This window comes from Musa acuminata, chromosome BXJ1-8 (genome assembly GCF_036884655.1).
Source record: "Musa acuminata AAA Group cultivar baxijiao chromosome BXJ1-8, Cavendish_Baxijiao_AAA, whole genome shotgun sequence".
In the NCBI taxonomy this organism is placed as follows: domain Eukaryota; kingdom Viridiplantae; phylum Streptophyta; class Magnoliopsida; order Zingiberales; family Musaceae; genus Musa; species Musa acuminata.
In genome coordinates, this window is record NC_088334.1 from 6,095,564 (window position 1) to 6,115,565 (window position 20,002).

The following is a 20,002-nucleotide window of genomic DNA, read 5'->3' on the forward strand; positions in this document are numbered from 1 at the left end:
AATGCCTGTCATAATAAGTACATTTAAAGCCACGTGATATGTTAGTGCAGCAATGATGATGATGGGATAGTAATGATGGGTCGAACATGGATAATTCTAGCCCGTTACTGCTAAACCGACAACCCGAATCCAATAACATAATGTCACTCGCCGTCCAATGACGATTCCATCGCGGCCTAATGCTTAACCCATCTCGTATTGACAACGAGTTAAGTCGCAAACTCCATCAAATAAATGATTTCCCCAAATCATATACCTATAAAAGGGCTCAGCTCTCTCGACCATCCCTCCGTTCTGCAACTCCTCCAGGAGCAGACACCGACCGAGTCGGGCACAAGCATCGTTCAGAATGACGAGGGAAGAGGTCCTATCTTTATCCGATGTCTCTGATTCTTTCCAAGAAACAGCCCTATTTACATGTCATGGTTCTTCTTCTTCTTCTTCTTCTTTCTATCTTTTCCGGTCTAAGTTGAAAAGATTTCGATGTTCACGTTGGTCGTGTAAGCTTGCTTGGTGTGGAACTAGTGGCGAACTTGTTGAGACTCATAATGGTGAGAAAAGGATCGGTCGATTTTTTGGTGCAGTTCTTGATGCATTCTCTGCAGACTTGTGTTTCACATGGAAATCGGCTTGTTGGAGCCCTAAATTTTGTTTATAATTGAAATCAATAAGATATTTCTTATTTTCTAAAATCTTATTCAATAATTAGCTTATATATATAAATCCTCAGAAGAAAAGAGCAAATAAGGAAAAGAAGAAATCAACACAAAACAAGACGGCCATTTGAGATAGAGGGGTCATTATCGACAAGTGGACCAATTGGTTAGATCATAATTTAATGCAAAGCTTTCTTTTGATTTTAAATTTGAAAAAAAATAAAGTATGAGGTGCTTTCTTTTGATTCTAAATTCTGAAAGGTCCCCGGTAAATTAAATGCTGCGTCACTTCAAATTTTAGTATTTTACATATATGTCATTGCAAATTCTAACAACACCATATTTTTTCCTCGTGTTTTGGGCACTCGTTATCGAATGCATTGGTTGTTCCTTCTCTCCCTCTTTTTTTCTATTGATCTGCTATTTAAATGTCTTAGTTGTTGGATGTCTTGTTTAATTGTTTCTTTGATTCTATATACGTTTAGTCTTTTCTCTAGTGTTTCTTTTGAACTTTCTTTTTCTCTTGTGCTTTTGTTCTGCACAGAATTGCATCCGAGGAAGATGAAGCCAAACTCTATAAGCCTTTCTCATTCTTATATATGCCAGGGAATAAGTATTTGAGTTTAGGTGCTTAATAAGGGAAGTAAATATTAGATTTTAGGTGCTTTCGGCATTGAATACGAGTGTAATACCAGTTTGAGTCCTAACGCTCTTGCTTCTTCTGCTGACTGCTTTCATTCTTTGATTTGACTTGTGCTAACGAGGATAATTTGAAAGTAAGAAATGATTGTTTGACTTGCACTAATGGAGTGTAGTGGGTAGTCCGGTTATGATCTTATCTTAAATGTGCCTGGAATTCAATTGGGTAGCAACGTTCTTAAAGTTTAGTGCCTAGCTGAGTTCTTCTTGTTTAGAGGTCAGGAGTTAGCAGTTAGGTTACCACAGAGTAAGATGCCAGCAGTTGGCTACCGCTACATAAAATGTTAGCAGTTAGGTTAGGTTCCGCTGTTCTATTAGTTTTGCACTCCATTCTATTCCATAAGTGAGTTTTAGAGTAATAAGTGAGTTTGTCGGCAAAAGCCTTAGTGATTAAAGGAAGCAAAGAAGGTTGTTTGAGAATGCTTATTCAGGTCATAATATGGTTGACTTGAATTTTTCTGATGAATATAAATTCCATTTATTCAGTTTTGCTTTATTCTTTTCCTAGAAAATTACATGTGTTCATCTCCTAACAAGTCTTAACAATCTCTATTCTGATCTAAGTATTCCTTTTCTTGTATACTACTTGGTGCTGATTTCCTTAACCAGTACCAAGAAAATCTAGTCCATACAATAATTTCAATTTTCAAGGGTACAATATAAATCTTAATTGATTTATATGATATGATTAACTGTGTCACCTGTTACACATGCAAATTGTTCTACTGACGGAAGCATATAGCCTTTCTCTAACCTTAGTTGTTTTCAGGAAAAAAATGTGTTTATCTAAGAGCTTATTGGCAGTCTCAATTGGAATAAAACCAAAAGAAATGGTAATTGAACTTTTAAAGAAGGCACACACAATATTGGTTACATTTTTCTTTCTTCATTTTAAAAACTCCTAGTATGAACTAATAAGTTGAAGATGACTATTTCCTCCTGGTTATGTTGTTTATTGTATCTCCTTCCTTTTCTGTAATTTCACTGTAATGCTTTTCCACTATGATGGAATTGTTGATCAATGGAGTGACTTTGAATGGAGTGACACTGCAGTACATATCTCTGCAATCAATCGAACCAAATGATAACTCAATGCACATTCTTTTTCCGCAAACCGAAATTGAGATTCTCTTCTCATGGTAAAAACCTATGTGCATGTTACAGGTGGTTTGCTAAGCATTTCTTACATCCAGATATAGTGGCTGAGTATAAACACATCTTCCTTTGGGATGAAGACATTGGAGTAGAAAATTTTCACCATGGAAGGTTGTTTCATCATTTACATCTTTTCATGATAAAATGTTTGATATGCAAGATACGTTGCAAGACCCTAATGACCAAGTATTGATGCTCCAGTAATGAGTCAATAACGGTCAAATTTCAACTGTTTTGTTCGGTACACAAGTTGTATCACTTGATACAACCCCCCTAGCATATACTACCCGGTACCAAGCAGTCCGCGTCTCGGTCTTCTATCGGACTGATATGTGCTGCCCGTATCATTCCATTTTGGGTGATACATCAATCCTTGATTCAATGTAAACATTTATTTTTATTTATTTATATAAATTTTAATATGATTGAGCTACATTTGTGTCAAATGGTTCTCGTACTATTTATTTATTTATATCGCTGATACAATTATTCTCTTTGAAAGTACTATTTCCAAACCTATAGATGCCAACCGTCGGTTAATTGAGTGACTTCTAGATTCAAGTTTGGCCACCTTTAAATTACCAAAACTTGTTGTATCATATAAAGTTTAATTTGGAGAATGAAGCACCCTGGAAATAAATCTGTAGGAACTATTAATTAATCAAACAACAAATTTTTATTCACTGTTTCTTCTTATAGTCCTCGTAATGACCAAACATTTCATGTCCCTCTCAACAGCATCTAGTTATTCTTATACGGATAGTACACCTCACATTGAGGAAACAATCTCCATGAGCATTTGAAGGCATACTATGACCATAAAAACAAATTAACTTACATTCCATGAACAACAAGTCAAAATAGCTGCTATAGCCCAGGGAAATTCCCAAGCTGAAGTTAATGAAACAAGGTAAACTTTTGAAAGATCAAATTGAACTGAATGGGAGTAAAGAACAACATACATATTAAAATCATGACAATAACTTGTATATTCAAACATGGTTGAATCACATTTGATTTTCAGTTTTTTAAACTGAAATGAAGCATTCAATCAAAATGAACCCAAGAAACCGAGATGAATAACTTGATTAGATTTCATTATATTATATGACCATTTCAATTGCACATTTTAGTTATACTTGTCTCAAGCATTCATAGAATGATCAAGAGTGTAGTGCATTGTAGATGATCATGATTCATATTTTCTTTGCTATCAGTTTTATCTATTTTTCTTTAATAGCCATTTAGTAATACCTTATCGTGTGTGACTCTATTAGCTTTTATTTTAAATTGTAGTGTAATTAGTTGCTCTTCTCCCTAGAGCAAACTTAAGTTTATTTTGTTTTGTTTTTGCATTGAATTGGTTTACTTTGTAGGTTTGTGGAAATGATGGTTCCAGTTTTCACAAAAGCTGCTTGGCAATGTGCATGACATATGATCCGAGTATTCTGTCAACTGCCCTTATCTTCACATCTTGATATTAATTAATAAAGTTCAAGACATTAATGTCAATACATATTTGTACTGGGTTTCATCAAATTCGTTTCTCTTTGCAGAATGACTTGCGTCATTGGTGGGGGGTTTAGACATGAAATTTGGTTACTGTCTGCTCAGGTAACATTTTGCATAACCAAATAGCACCAGTTAATAATTTGTGGCAAGATGACACCTATTTACCGCTTAATAGGGTGATCGGATTATAAATGTTGGAGTCATAGATAGTGAATACATCATTCACAAGGGGACCCCTACACTTGGTGGAGATCCTGAGAAAATGTGAGTGAAAACAAACAATCACTATCTGATTAGAGATGTCTTCTTTTATGCCTAAAAGATGAGTAGCTTATATATATATAAAGGAAACATATGATGAAGAGCTGATAGTATTCATATCAAACTCACTAGTCTGAATTTTACTTCTGGAGATCATAAAGCCATTGGAGATCATCTGTTATTTCCTTCCCTCATTTTTCTCTAGCTTTTTGGTTTCCAAGGTCAAAATGCTAGTTCCTTTGGTCATTGAATTATCTCAGAAATACTCGTGACATAACTAGGTCCTTATTTTGCTTGTTTTGATCTAGTTAGGCTCATAGTCGCTTCGTTATTGTTGATGTTCTTGTTATGATTAGCTTAATTGTTAGCCATCGATATAAGCTGTTGTATCATGTAATTGAAATCACAATTTTTCGAAATCACAATTTTTCTTGATCCTCAATAGTTTATAGTTAATTTATATTGAAGCCTCACGCATGTCTAACCTATCAAACTGCCTTCAAGTGGCAGATCTTTCTACTTCGTTGTCCATTGATCGTGCAACAATCTGACACGGATACTTGCAGGATTCTAATGGATCATCTACCACCGCTCTTAGAGCTGCTGTATGTATCACAATTCATTTATAATTCCAGAGTAGTTGTTGGTTTATTATGTTTGAGCATAATCTTAATCAACCATGTTGTAGTACAAACGTTTCTGGTCTCTTTTTCTCTTCACTAATATTTCCTGGGCTGAGATATCTTGGTTGCAGATGATACATGGTTGCTACCTGAGCTGGGTATCTTTAGAAGGAGATGGCAACAAGCAGTGGAAGAAGATTAAGTGCTGGATTGACCCATACCCTCGAGCTTGAAAGATACATCAATTCATTCCACCATCTTCTCAACTTCGGTAAGAACACAACGCCAAGTACAATAGTCATCTACAACGCCAAAGACGATGTTACTCCATGTATTAAGCTTACATGAGGTTCTGCTATTCGGATATCACCAAGTATGAAAATATTTTTTTCCAGTGAAGTTGACATTTGTAGAGTCCATGACACCATAAGATGCCATTTCTTTGAGATCTATATTTAAGACTTGGATTGTACAGATCTATCTTTGTGGATGTACAGATTTAACATGTATTAGTAGATGAACTATATAGCAAGTTAAATACATTTCCATCAAGCAGTTCGATCCGATTCTGATAACTATTCCTCTCAAACATTAGAAATGGTAGCATGTCTTAGTAGATGAACTATAGCAAATTAAATACATTTCCACAGCAGTTCGATCCAATTCTGCCCTTAAACATTAGAAATGGTAGTATGTATTTGTAGATGAACTATAGCAAGTTAAATACATTTCCATCATTAGAAATGATAACTATGCTTCTCAAACATTAGAAATGGTAGTATGTATCAGTAGATGAACTATAGCGAGTTAAATACATTTCCATCAGGCAGTTCAATCCGATTCTGATAACTATGCTTCTCAAGCATTACAAATGGTAGCATGTATTTGTAGATGAACTATAGCAAGTTAAATACATTTCCATCAGGCAGTTCGATCCGATTCTGATAACTATGCTTCTCAAACATTACAAATGGTAGTATGTATTAGTAGATGAACTATAGCAAGTTAAATACATTTCCATCAGGCAGTTCAATCCGATTCTGATAACTATGCTTCTCAAACATTAGAAATGGTAGCATGTATTAGTAGATGAAATATAGCAAGTTAAACACATTTCCATCAGGCAGTTCGATCCGAGTCTGATAACTATGCTTCTCAAACATTGGAAACGGTAGCATGTATTAGCAGATGAACTATAGCAAGTAAAATACATTTCCACACAGCAGGCATAAAGCAGGCCCAACATTTTGTCTGGTGATTCAGAGAGAGAGCAACACCACTCCTGACAAAGACTACATACAAGTGATGACATTTTGAAGGACCATTTATTATTAATCGAAAGGGCATTATGAAATCTCAGCCCTCTTTGTCGACCTTGTATTGTTGGTGAGCAAGTAATAGAAAAAGGCATGCACAACACATTTGAGTCGAATTAGAAGTGGGGCTTGCTGCTGATCAATCTTAATATTGAAGCCAAAATGATTGCTGATATAGTAGATGGAATACAGGGCAGCATTTCTCATCTCTTACGGCATATTAAGCAACATAATTGGACTATGTTAGATACATGAATGATATATTATTTTGCATTAGGCTTCTGCTTTTGGAAACGCAGAACAACATAAATCTGAGCTGTGAGACATACCGCTAGTTTGGTATAGAAAATCAGTCAGCCTATTGCACAGAACTCTTGCCAATGTGATGTTTAGAAAAAATCAACATGAAACCTTATCCCTGCAGGCAGAAAAGTTCGCTTTCCATGACTTGAATTCCAGCAAAGCAAAAGAACAACCTTACTGTGGCACCAATGTTCTTGAACACAATAATTTCTCCAGCCTGCAACTTCGGCATGTTTTTAGAATATTAGTAGTACCAGTTTGTGAAAGCTGCAGTTGATACAAATTTGACATGACGGCAAAGGTGCCCCAACTCTGGTTGATCAGAAAAATAATATTTCTTTCAAGTTGCAGACTTATTCCTTGAGATGGCTTTCAATTTGTACAAGTCATTGGCTAAGCCATGGAAAAAACACTCCCAAAGATGCAAGATTTTCAGTTCAAAAGACAAAATTCTATAGCCAGATTCAGTCACATTTTATAATCTTCCTTGTCCCTGAGACAGGAGATGAATTAGAGAATGCTGGTAAAATTAGACTAAATGAAAATATTATCAAGTGACATAAATATATACTTCAAATTTCAGTCAAACTCATACCTATTGTCCTAGAGGAATGTGCAAATTACAAAATTGCAGCCCCTTTATGTTGCAACCCCCAAAAGGTCCAATACTTCTGCATCCCCACTTTCATCAAGAGAGCTTCCAGATTTAAGCTGCAAGGTGAGAAATTTTGGTTACTTCTAGCCTTGAGCTAAAAAGCAAGATGTCTGGTTGTTGCATCCAAACTAAATTATGCTTAATTCAGGAGATCATAGGAAACAACACCAAGTAATCCACATAAATGTTGTCACTCAAAAAGTATTTTTGCACCAATTAGCAATGTTACAATCAAAGCTGGCATAGTAACAAAGCTGAAAATAGTAATTTAGTAGGGTGCTGAAATTTTTTATGTAATCTGAGTCAATCTCAGTTCATGACAACTCTGGACCTAGTCGTCTAATTATAAGGAAGCATCAAAATATGCACAAATGTATTTGTATTATTGTCCTAGGAAAAGATTTTAAAAAATTATCCTTTGCTTGAACTAAGTTTTCTGATCCTATTAGCAATGAACAAGATATATGTACATTACTACATATGTATGAAAAGCAAAAATGTACTAACCTATATCTTCATAAATTGTTAGCGATAATGTGGTGCCACGTTTCTTCATATACAAGTCAAAATTTCTAATATTATGAGTTCATTCTAAATGTTAGGATTCCACAAAGCATTTGAATATGGAGAAAACAAGTAACTTATTTCTCATACAAAGCTCTTATACTAAGCTCTAAACTCGTGATGCATCCTCAAATGGATGTGTTTACATATACATATACATGTTATTCCTTCTAATGCATTTGCCGTGTCTAAATTGAATGAACAGATAGGTAATTTCTCTCATCACATTTATAAAAGAAAAACAAAAGTCGAGGCTCAATAAGATCTAAACAATACCTTCTTATAAAGCTGCTTCGATAAGAAGAATGGCTCTTTTTCTGGAATCTCTCCATTATTCTTAAGGATGTTCAGCAAATCCTGGAATGAAAGGCCATATTTGCTATAAGCAGCAAATCAATCTAAGTCAAGATTGAAGCTAATTCTGACAGAGTATGCTACTAGCATGTACATCTAGCAAAGTTTTCGAACTTCCATATATACGACATTAAAAGGATTGTTCATTTCATCAGCAGCTTAAAAAACATATATAATAATTCTATGAAGATAGAAGCTTCATGCATTTTACTGTGCCACTTTGAAATATCAGTCAGATATGTGAATGATACTAGGTTAATTTAAAGAAAGAAAAAAATTACCAAGGGAAATTTTAAAGAAGCCATCTAAATTTCCTATCCTACAATCCAATTAACTTGCATATCTTTTATTACAACACATCAACATATAAAAGTACTATTATAGAATTTAAGATCTTCAATATAATTGGCTTCCTAGCTGCTTGTGGAAGGTCATGGACATCGAATGCTTTAGGTTTGGGCCACATTTCAAGATCGTATCAAAATTTTTCTAAAAAAAAATCAAGATAATAGATATCAACATTTAGCTTGAGCAAATGAATGTAGAAGCATTCACCTCTCCTGTCAAATTTTCAAAATTGAGCAATTGTTCCACAATTATTTCAAGGACTTTACGATTCTTCTGAAGCATTTCTTTAGCTTTATCATATGCCAAATCATAAATCTGCAAGGGAAAGTAATCATAAAAAATGAATCTACATGCCATATTGGTTAAGAAAATGTTTGGCATATAGCAGTCATGAAACAAATTCTACAATATTCCAAACTCAAAGGTGTGCTTTGAGACATTCATACCTTCTGAACTTTTGCTTCTATCTCAAACTCATGGCTATTCCCCATACTGAGAGCTCCAACCTAATCAAGTACAAAAAAATATAAGGAAAGCTGCACATCTGAAAATCTCATGTTTCAATTCAAAATTTAGCTACAAATTTTTAGCTGTAACTAACCTAAATTCAACCAAAGCCTTGATTTCAAGGCAATATACCCCCCAAATGAAAATGCAGATCACCCTTGAACTAAGGAGATATAAATTGGCATATCATAAATGAATTCACTTCGAAAGATAGCAACAGATTTTTACATAAATATAGTAATTTACAGTTATGGAAGAATTTTGCACATACTTTTTTGTTCATCATGATTAACATGAAAAAAAAAAGACAATAAGTGAAGTCAAGTTAGGCTCATGCAAAGAAAAGGAAACTATTTACAAATATAAACAAACTTACTACAGCCGGTCCACTTAGAAACTTAGAAATAAAAGCTGTGAAAGAAGATTCTGTAAGAGCAGAGTGGACGGATGACGTATGGGATGAAAATTAAGATTATTGTCTCCAAAGAAGGGGTGAAGAATGACATGCAGCTTACTCCAGATGCAGTTTTTTGGATTTTTAATCAGAAAGTAAACTGTAATTGAAATCAAGGATTACAACTTTGGGTATCAAACCCATGCTCATAGCTGGCCAGCATAGTATAGCTCTGGTATGGACTGGCATACCAACATGCAGTATGCTGGTACGTACCATCGTACCGGGAGGAGAAAAAGAAGAAGAGAGAAGGAAGAGGAGAGGAGGTTAGGAAGCGGAGGAGAAGAGGAGGCAGCCATGGCAGAGGAGAAGAGGAATACAACAGGTGGACTGCAGGCAGTGGGGAGAATCAGAACGGACGAGCGGCAACAGATGGCACAATAAAGGGTCACAAGAGAGAGACTTGGGGTGAGAGGGAGAGAGAAGAGGTTTCCCATATCATTTTTTAGGGTTAAAAGAATAAAAAAAGAACTGGATTTATTGCCCTATCCAAGCCCCATAAACCCAGTTCACATGGCTCAGCACCAAGTAAGCCCTGTATCATATGTGGACCACCCAAAATTGTGCTGTCTTCATGCCAATTCACCCCGCAAATACCAGCCAGTTTGCATTACTTGATTACAATTATGTACCAAATTTTAGTCTTCAATTAGTAACTAAGTCATCCAAGCTTATAGCCATGAGAACCAAAACATGAACACAGACTAATTTACACATGATGCAGACGCTAATGCACCTAAAATTAAATTACAGCTACTGATTTAGGAAGATGATGCAAAACATGGCTAGGTTTGAAGATTAATGACAATATAGAAAAATAAAAATCTATTTCAAGTCACCAAGTCCCAAGGCATCAAGTTCCAAATTGCCAAATTCCGCACAATCAAGTTTGAAGCTACTAAGTGAATACATGTTTGTACAAAGCCAACTAATTATGATGCATTTTTACTTCTTTTCTTTTCTCAAGCCACATGCCAATTCCGAGGTGGACCAGCCAACCAAAACAGGATAACTAAAACCAACTGAAGATAATGCTTTGTTATCTTTTTGCTGTCTATTACAACTATATAATCCTCGATCATGAAGTGATGAAGCTGAGGCTTCCTTTCCCTTCTTTCACTCTAAATGATGAGGCAGCTTTGAGGCTTTCTAGAGGGATTTTGTTCCGAATTTTGCTTCAACACAAGAGACTTGCTATCTAGCTAGAGATTAAAATTTGTGAGAGTTAATAACAGCTCAAAAAAGTATCCTGCTGCTCATGTGGGAATTGACATCAATAATGATAGACAAAGCATAACCACAAAAGATGATGATACAAATATCTCTGATAATGCAGCTTATGGCCATTTCCTATATATCTATATTTTCAAAAGAATCTGACTTTGAAAAAATGTCCACCATCTTTTATATTAATAATTACTTCCTTTCGCCAGGAACAACTATAATAATAAAGTGATTATCACATGTTCCAGAAGAAATCCTAAGACACTTCAAAATTATAAAAGCACTAAAACACAACATAATTGAGATTTAGGCCTCATTAAATAGATAATTACTGCTTTGCTAGTGATGTAAATGGCAGGACTGTCATCAGGACTCCATCCATATTCAATCACCATCCGTGTGGCAATCTGCAATCAACAATCATTTAAAATTTATCAGGAGTGTATGAGTCATCAAGAAATTCTTGTAAATATAGCAAATTTTTTGCAGCTGCAGTTGTAACCTATAACCAACCTCTTGTGCCTGCTTAAGTTCAGATGTGGACAAGAAATTTTCTTCCCCAAAAGGAAGCAGCAACTGAGATGCAACATGTGAACCGAAACAAAATACAAGTTTCTTTTCGAGGTATGACCTTGATTCCAGATTGCCACTGACAGAACCTTCATTTTTTGCTTTTGAAATCTTTGTACATCCAATCCCCTAAGAAACAAAAGCCTAACATCAACATATGCTCATTTGCCTGAAAGTACAAAACTGAGATTGCACTGTTGTATTTGCATAATGTCACTACTCTATGATATCTTCTTTTCTATGATAATTTCTTGCAAACTTCTTTCAGTCCATAGTCTTCTGTATTTGGCTCCAGATCATGTTTGAAAACTCTTGGAAAAGACAATATTATCTTCCACCCCATTCTTTCTTCCTAGAATTTCACGCCTGTCCAATCTGTTCATCTCTATCTTGATGTTATTCTTATATTTTTCAAATTACAAAAAATGGTATGCCCTCAATCTGTTGCAACAATGAGAGGTTTACAATGAGATACATGCTGAACATGTATCCAAGAAAAATAACTTGTAAGATCAAGTAATAGTGCAAGTACACCATGAGATCTCGAGGACCAGTTCTATGCAGAAAAAAGCTTGTTGATGCATCCCAATCTAAGAGTGAAGTTTTTAGTTTCTTTGATTTTAGATTCTTTTTATTTTCAAGAATTTTGAAATATTCTTATTAATTTTTAGATGTTGGATACGTTCACAACAAGTCTTATTTTATTTGATGAAATGAACCATGTTTCTTCAAGCCAGACCTTTTCCTTCCACAACTTTAACCCCCCTTATCTTTGATTCCCTTTATAAAAACTGTTTATCGTAACATCAAAGTTTACATAAAATATGTTAATCCATCATTGTAAATAGCACAAACATTCCACAGAGAACAATGATGACAAGTGAAAGAATCATTATAGAACTTTAAATAACATGTTTGTCAACTTGCGTGAACTTGGTTATCAGAGAGGAAAAAATTAGTAAAAGCTCGAGCAGAATCAAGATGATAAGATGAGGACCAATACCTCCCAAGCAGCAGGCTCAAGCCATATATTATCAACTACATCAAAATTTGGCAGAAGAAGAGCAATCAGAGCACGTCCAGCTGCCCATACAGCATGAGGGAATTTTGTTTCCCTTGTCCACTAACAAAAGCCATCAATATACTGAGTTACAAGAACAAGAACAAAATCTTTAAGTTCTGCTTCAAATGTCATCCATAATGATTCTAAGATGCCATCCGTGTGTCAACGCGTATATACTCAACAATTTAATGAAAGATATAGATCATCATTAACAAATTTAATGAACTATACAGATCAACTATATTCTTTTCTCTCAGTCATTTCTTGATCCCCATAGCACCACATCGTTAACACTTCTTAACTACCAATCACTATTTCGGATTCTATAATTCAAATTCAAAACATTAGCGTTGACTACCTACTAGAATTCGCTTAATAATATCTCAATCACATTACATTCAAGAAGAATTATTACAATTTCAAAAATAATAAGTTACCATTCATAGAGATTATAGACATCTTGGCTTTCGATCAAATTTGAATTGATACAATTGTGACCGATAAAAAATAGGTTAATCTGGTTGATCATAACAGATTGACTAAACAATGATCTCATACGCAAGCTAGTTGGATCATACCATTGTATATCATACATATTGACCTTTCACCACCAGATTCCATAGTAATCTAACTGATAAGGTGCAACAGGTCAAACTTTTGTTATTAAATTTATTATAACATGAGCATTAGACAGGACTTTTTTACTTGTATCTTCTAAGCAATAGCAGTAGTGTCAACTTGACAGAGAAATTTCCAACTGCTTTTGAGAGCTAGAGAAATGTGTCATTTGGAATCAAGCAAGAAACTGCTAATGATAGTAGTATTTTCAATACAATTAGACCGCCATTATAAGTTTTTTAAGTTAAAAAACTAGAGGACAAACAATCTAATATAAGCAGAGAGACAAAAATATTTATTATATTAACTTATTAATGCTGTTTTCATTAGTGGCTTTTAACATGACAGCATGGTGATAAAAAGGAGGCTTGTCTCACAAACAAATTTTGGCCAAAGCTATTCTGAGAAATATTTTAAAAACAAGGGTATCTCGGGAACAATTTATCTACAAGAGAAAATAGTGCATCCAAAAAATGAGACGTGAAGAATACGTCACTCAAATACATGAACTAATATGTTGAAAATACTCAGGAAAACAACCTAATACTGCTGCCCTCCTGCTACAAGCCTGCCGTTGGCAAGACCGTCACACCCTTTTAATGTTTGAAGCAACCGCGGTCAACTACATGAACTGGTCATCCAACCCTTCCAAATGAGAGAACTGCCCTACCACTTTCTGTTTCAGGCAGAAGATATCGACCACTTGTTAATCCTTCATTTGAAGTCACACCCAAGTCCAATTGGAGCTGATTAAGCACATTGCAGGATAATCAAGCTCTGTTAGGGACCTTCACAAGGCCCACATCAGCCAATGCAAAGTTCAGCTACACCATGCGGACCTCAGCAACGACTGCATTACCATCTACTGTGAACAGCCATGTCTATGCTTTCGTCGACTCTTTTGGGGTCCAAGTTGGATTTAACAACGTTTAATGTATCGGCTGGGCCATTACATATCAGGTGATATACACAGGTCTGAGCTTGAACCGGGCTGGGGCCCACCCCTTTTCAGTCAGGTGGTCCAGATATGGTTCACATTTGCCTCCTGCAAACCACTCACCATTCCCACTACTACCAATTTGCCAGCTAATCCTCTCTTCTTTTTCTTTTATGCCTCCTCATCTTCTCCTTTTCCTCGTCTTCTCCTCCTATTGGTACCACGGTATGTGCCTATGTACCATGTGTTGGTATTCCTACACGAACTGGACCATATCGGACTAACAATGAACCAACACAAATCCATCACCAGATATGTAAAATCATAATATTATTGAAAGATTATTCCAATGACCTTCTGTCACAACTATTCACTAGTCTACAAATATGCTTATGAATATTACCGAATATCAATATTTATTGTGTTATTTATATCAAATCATGGGTTATTGTTTTCATTGTCTATTATACAAACACTTTATTACTTATTATACACAATTGATTCAACTTGTTATGTATTATTATACAAAATATTAATATAATATACCAATTAGTAGATATTATCTATTTCACTTGCAGTTATTTCTTTCTAATAATCCAAAAGATAGAAAGGGAATATAATAACGAAAAATCAATAAAAAAACAAAGTAGCAAAAATATTACAATTTTTAAGATTAAAGATAATATTCTTTAAAAAGTTAATCTCATTGACAAAAATTAATAAATGATAAAATTTATGTCTGCGTGAAGACTTCAATGATTGCTAAACTTTATGATAGACATGATGAGCAATGTCTTTCATAGTTTTTTAAGTGTATTATTTTGAATTAAATCTTGTCTCCTCTCTTTTTTCCCTCTTCTCCTACTCTCCTCTCCTCTTCCTCCAGCGACGAAATGGTAAACAAGATCAAAACACTCTGCAAGGCACATGTCAAGATTGTCTGCTTTGTTTTCGAACTGACTGCAGAAGAGATTTGATATGTATGTATGTATTAAAATTTAAAAAAATATGTTACAATTGATAAAAATGATCATAAAAATAAAAATGATGCCATATGGTTTCTACTGATGGAGACTTATGCAATTGGTTTCTAAACAGTGCTACACAATTCTAAAGAGTGGATTAATATGGTGCTAAACAATTCTAAAGAGTGGATCAATATGTGCTAAATAATTATAACCAGAGTTATCAATATGATGCTAGATAGTTCTAACCAATACTAAACCGCTCTAAAGAGGGAACTGAGAAAAGGAGTAATTGGAGACTATGGAGGAAGGTGGGGGAAGGAGAGGGCAGCGGATGAAGCTGCAGATGAAGCTCTAGATGAAGACGGTGGCAATGGCCGAAACACGGATAAAGGGAGTGGTGGCAAATGACAGTGATAGCAATGGACGTAGGGTTTCACTTTAGGTTTGTCTCACTAAGTGTGGGGGCGAGGGGGAAGAGGGGAGGGGGGAGAGGGGTTTGTCTAATTACATTAGTTGATTCGATTGAACCAACTTGCTCGTTCAATCCGATGCTCAAATCCCAATCCAACTTCACTTGTTCAAACAAGCGGTACTTCATCGAATCACCTAGGCGAGCGCCCAAGTGCCTTTTGAAAACACTACTCTAGCATGAATCTATACAAAACGTCTAACTGAAGGTGTACATCTGATTGCATATTTTTTCAAAGTCTATGTGAAAGCCATTTGGTGTAAATGGCTTATTAACAAAACTATTGCATGTCCAGACTAAGATTGACTGATCTTGTCCCAGATTTCCCTCAACCCAACAGGATTGGGCTATATCAGCCCCAGTTCTAATCAGCCAATTCATGCTATGAACAACAAATCTGAGTTAAGACCAGCTGGAATCGGCAGATCCGACCAAGCATTAGTCCAAAGAAATGCTTGATTTCCCTTCTTTACTGTCCCATTCCCTTCTGTTCTTTTGAGGGTGGAGACAGATAGATGCAGTACAGAGGAACTGATGTTGCCTAATAACATGAAAACATAACTCCAGTCTGACCAAAACCGTCAATTATGGTTTCTTAATGGATTAGATATCAATTTCTAAACATTCACAAAACAACTTTGGTAACATACAAAAACCAGCAATGCATATAAAAAGTCGAGCAATGTGTGAAATAGGACAATATTCAACAAAAAAAAGACAAAAAAAAGACAAAAAAATAGCCAACAAGGCAAAAAGAAGATTTCATTAGAAAAGAAAGGAAATGTATAATCTCGTAAAGTTGCTTACATCAAGTGGAGGGCTGTATAATTCAATCCCATTGCTTATCTGACCATAGGGTTCCATTAGATCAACAACTGATTCCATATCTTCCCTTGTCAATGTCAATCCAAGATGATTAACTAGAGACTTGCTAATCCTCTTGTAAATTTTGGTCCCTCTCAACCATTTGGGAACAGTTTTACTCAGACACTAAATGAGCACATAATAGAACATTGTCATGAACGAGTTAAGCTACAAGTTAAAAATGCCATGTTTCATCATAAACAGTAAATGATGACTACAAAATAAGAGAGAATTAATAAGATGAAAATGAAGCAAATATTGAATTTTATGACAACATCAACATGACTAATTTCTCTGACTCTTTACCCTTTTAACCAAAAACAAATAGTTTCTCCATAGTCCATATACTCTCTATTTACTCATTTAGCCAACATGTAATATAAAGGATAACTGGGGTAAGAAAAGCAACTTAAGTATCATTTTCTCTCATTTCATATTTACATGCTAACTGTGTAACCACAAGTACATTGGAGAGTTAATAGGAAAAAAAAAGTTCTGCCAACTTCTCTCATGATTATAAGCACAAATGCTGCTGGAAGAAACAAACAAAACATCCATAACCATACATCCAGAAGGGAAGTCACGGGTGTCATCATCAGAAGAATTCATTTAGTTGTTTAATACATTCCAAGCAACAGAGAGAAAATAAAATTGACATTTTTGCTTGCAAGGACCACAATCATAGCCGTTAGGAAGATCATAACAAATTTCACTGAGACCACATAAGCAAAAGCAACAACTCCGTGTTGTTTAAAGTTTAAACAGAACTCGTATCAGCATAAAGGACAGTATCAATTGCTAGACAATGACCAGTAAAAACAACAAAAAGAAATATTCAATTGCTAGATTGAAATGACCAGCGAGAACAACAAAAAAGAAAAAGTTTTAATAAGACTTCAAAGTCTAGCTAATTGGACAGATCTTAAACCGGAAAGCAACAAAGAGGCTAGCATGGTATGAAATACCCTAGGGAGATTATAATAACTACAAACAATAGGAGATCTCCACATTCACCTTGTTTCATCACTGAGGCAATATAAGAAAAGGACCATCGATCACATGAAGGGCAGTGCCCTGTTTCTTGACGTGTCAAGACTTTCAAGCACTTGGTCTACTAAGCAAGATAGGCAATACCGAATGATACCGCCCGGTACGGGCGGTACATACTTGTCCAACAACATACCGGTACGCGGACCGCTCGCTACCGGACAGAACAAAAAATTATATATATATATATATATATATATATATATATATATATATATATATATATATATATATATATATATATATATATATTAGAAAAAGGCGATGTTCGGTGACGTCGCCGGCGACATCACCTTTTTCGACGAAGTTGCCGAGGCGACGCGACGTCGCCGAGGCGTCTATTCGAATTATATATATATATATAAATTTATATATATATAAATGAGGTGATGTCGCCGAAGCGTCGCCCCGCCTGGGAGAAGAGAGAGGCGACGTCGCCAAGTTATATATATATATATACCGAGCGATATACCGCTCAGTACACCATTTCGTACCGTACCGAGCGAATGTCTAAGCAACGGTACGGTATTGCGAACCTTGCTACTAAGGAATGTGGCAGTCACAGCATAACGAATTTTAAAAGGAAAAGGAGCAAGCTTAGTAATTGATTGATCCTTTGGACACAATAAACAAGCAATCACTTTAGTCGAGTAACAAGACACACCCCTAGTAGTCCCTGCTTCCTGAGGTCTAGAGAGATGTCAGTGAGGTGAATCATGGTGAGGACCTATAATGATGCCGATGACGGCCAATCACTCATTCCCTATTACTTAAGAGTCAATGGATGGGTCATGAACCAAAGAACAATATTTTATTTGACACCTAAGATACAAATTACGAAGCATAAGGATCTATACGACTCTTTTATGACCACAAAGATAGGAAAGGAGAAAGGCAATGGATGACAACAAGCAGATGCAATAGAACCTATAAAGATGTTGACACTGATACGGTATTACTGTAGAAATTGTAATATGCCATATGATGGTAATTAGAGATTAAAAAAAGGTCTAAGAGGGATGTGACATGATGTCACGGACTTAGCTAGTTTTGCCTAAGTCGTGCGGCACCCTTGCGTGTTTGTTCGCAAAGGTCAGCCTCCTCGAAACCTCCCATGGTCCCTTGGGACCTACAAAAGAGAAAACGGGTTAGAGAAAGCGCCTCACTCAAGATCCACAAGCAAACATTCCAGAAAACACTTCATAACCAATGCAAATTACAAATGGACTTTACAAGCTCTGAACGGTTGCACAACAAAGGGTCAAAATAATCCACTACAGACCGAATATCTCCCACAAGTGCCCACATGACACAACCTTTATTTACAAGCCTAAAACGACCACCAAACCCAACTAAAATGAGGCTATTAAGCCTTCGACCGTCCCTTTACATGCTGTGTAAGGCATGAATATATCAAAGGACATGGACATACATAAACATTACATCAAACATCTTATTTAGAAGCTTGTCCGTGACAATAAGGGAATTACAAGTTGGAGGGAATCTACCAAGAGGACTATTGCTATAAGACATTCAAATTTTCATTTTGATTTCACAGTTAAAAGCATCACAACCATACTTACAATTATTCCGACAAAAAGGAATTCTAGAAAAGAAAAGAAAGAAAGTAAAAGAAATTATAGTCAACTCATTTCACTTTCTTCCGTATTTCTTTATTTTTTGGTCGTCATCATTAATGTTCTATCGTATCAAGGTTGATTTGATGTTTTGTTGCCAGAAAGGCCCTATTCGCGTCTGTTGTTTGCTTTGGCTTAATTATCAAATCAACGATTGAAATTTCATACCGTATTGAAGTTTCGAGATTCGTTCGGTACGGTACTATATATTGAGCGGTACATTTCGGTATACCGCTCGGTATATATATATATATGTATATATATATATATATGTATATATATATGTATATATATATGTATATATATATATATATAAGTAAAATAAAAAAACTGTTTTCATCGAGACGACGACTCCTCTCTTTTGCCCGCGACGCCGCCTCTCTTCTCCTCGTGCCGAGAGAAGTCGCTGACAGATGAGGAGGCAGAGCAGCACCGTTCTTCAGGTTCTCTTCTTCTCCCTTTACATTTTTCCCTCGGTTGATACCACTAATCTCTCTTTCTTTTTTCTCCCTCAGTCATCGTCCGATTTAGGACAGTAACGAGATGGAAACAACCCCAATCGACAGTACCACCCGGTTGTGAGCAGTCCGTGTACGGATCTGCTGGCGGATTGCCCACAACCGGATGGTATCATTCGAAATTAAAATGCTTGAATCAAATAAATGTGCCAAAATTTTAATTTTTTGACATCTTACCCAAAAAAATAATATAATATTCAAATCTTAATTTAATTTTAATAAGATTTACTATTATAAGAACTAGAAAAATAAAATAAAAACATATAACTCAAACCAAGGATTGAAATTTCGTACCGTACCGAAATTTTGAGATTTGCTCGATACGATACGGTACTCATGGTATGCAATTTCGAATGGTACTGTCCGGTACGGGCGGTACATACCAGTACGCGGACCGTGCTACAGTGCTACAATAATACACTATAGCAGTGCTACAGTAAGAGGAAATCGCTCAGTACGCCTTGGTGTACCGCTCGGTACGCTGGTACCATACCGTCAAGGTATACATACCTTGACGGTACTCTATACCGAGCGGTATATTTTGGTATACCGCTTGGTGTGTGTATATATATATATAAAAGCGGTAAACTGCTTGGTATACCTCTCTTCTCCCTATGCGGGGCGACGTCGCAGAAAAAAAAAAATTGCTGAGGCATTGCCTCTCTTCACCCCGCGACGCT

General features: G+C 35.7%; 1 protein-coding gene and 1 long non-coding RNA gene across 8 annotated transcripts in view; one reads left to right on the forward strand and one right to left on the reverse strand.

The window, feature by feature from the left end:
- The first annotated feature begins 267 nt into the window (after positions 1–267).
- LOC135587262 (uncharacterized) lies at positions 268–5,380 on the forward strand. Of its 6 annotated transcripts, none has more exons than XR_010475815.1 (7): positions 268–364; positions 2,520–2,621; positions 3,887–3,953; positions 4,067–4,124; positions 4,198–4,286; positions 4,788–4,888; positions 5,038–5,380. It is a non-coding gene; the product is annotated as an uncharacterized LOC135587262 (long non-coding RNA). The 6 variants fall into 6 exon arrangements; XR_010475816.1 differs by having other exon boundaries at positions 4,794–4,888; XR_010475812.1 differs by having other exon boundaries at positions 4,198–4,888.
- Positions 5,381–6,327: 947 nt separating this feature from the next.
- LOC103993491 (probable inactive ATP-dependent zinc metalloprotease FTSHI 5, chloroplastic) overlaps positions 6,328–20,002 on the reverse strand; it is a 42,531-nt gene continuing 28,856 nt past the window's right edge. The window contains exons 12-20 of one of the 2 annotated variants that reach the window (XM_009413578.3): positions 16,064–16,246; positions 12,205–12,324; positions 11,145–11,330; positions 10,964–11,038; positions 8,893–8,952; positions 8,654–8,761; positions 8,021–8,101; positions 7,121–7,236; positions 6,328–7,018 (exon numbers count right to left, since the gene is read on the reverse strand). In XM_009413578.3, coding sequence (XP_009411853.2) covers positions 7,165–7,236; positions 8,021–8,101; positions 8,654–8,761; positions 8,893–8,952; positions 10,964–11,038; positions 11,145–11,330; positions 12,205–12,324; positions 16,064–16,246 — 885 coding nt within the window. In that variant the 3' untranslated portion in view covers positions 6,328–7,018; positions 7,121–7,164. Of the gene's footprint in view, positions 7,019–7,120; positions 7,237–8,020; positions 8,102–8,653; positions 8,762–8,892; positions 8,953–10,963; positions 11,039–11,144; positions 11,331–12,204; positions 12,346–16,063; positions 16,247–20,002 lie in introns of those variants that run through there. The other variant, XM_065078451.1, reaches the window with a different exon arrangement.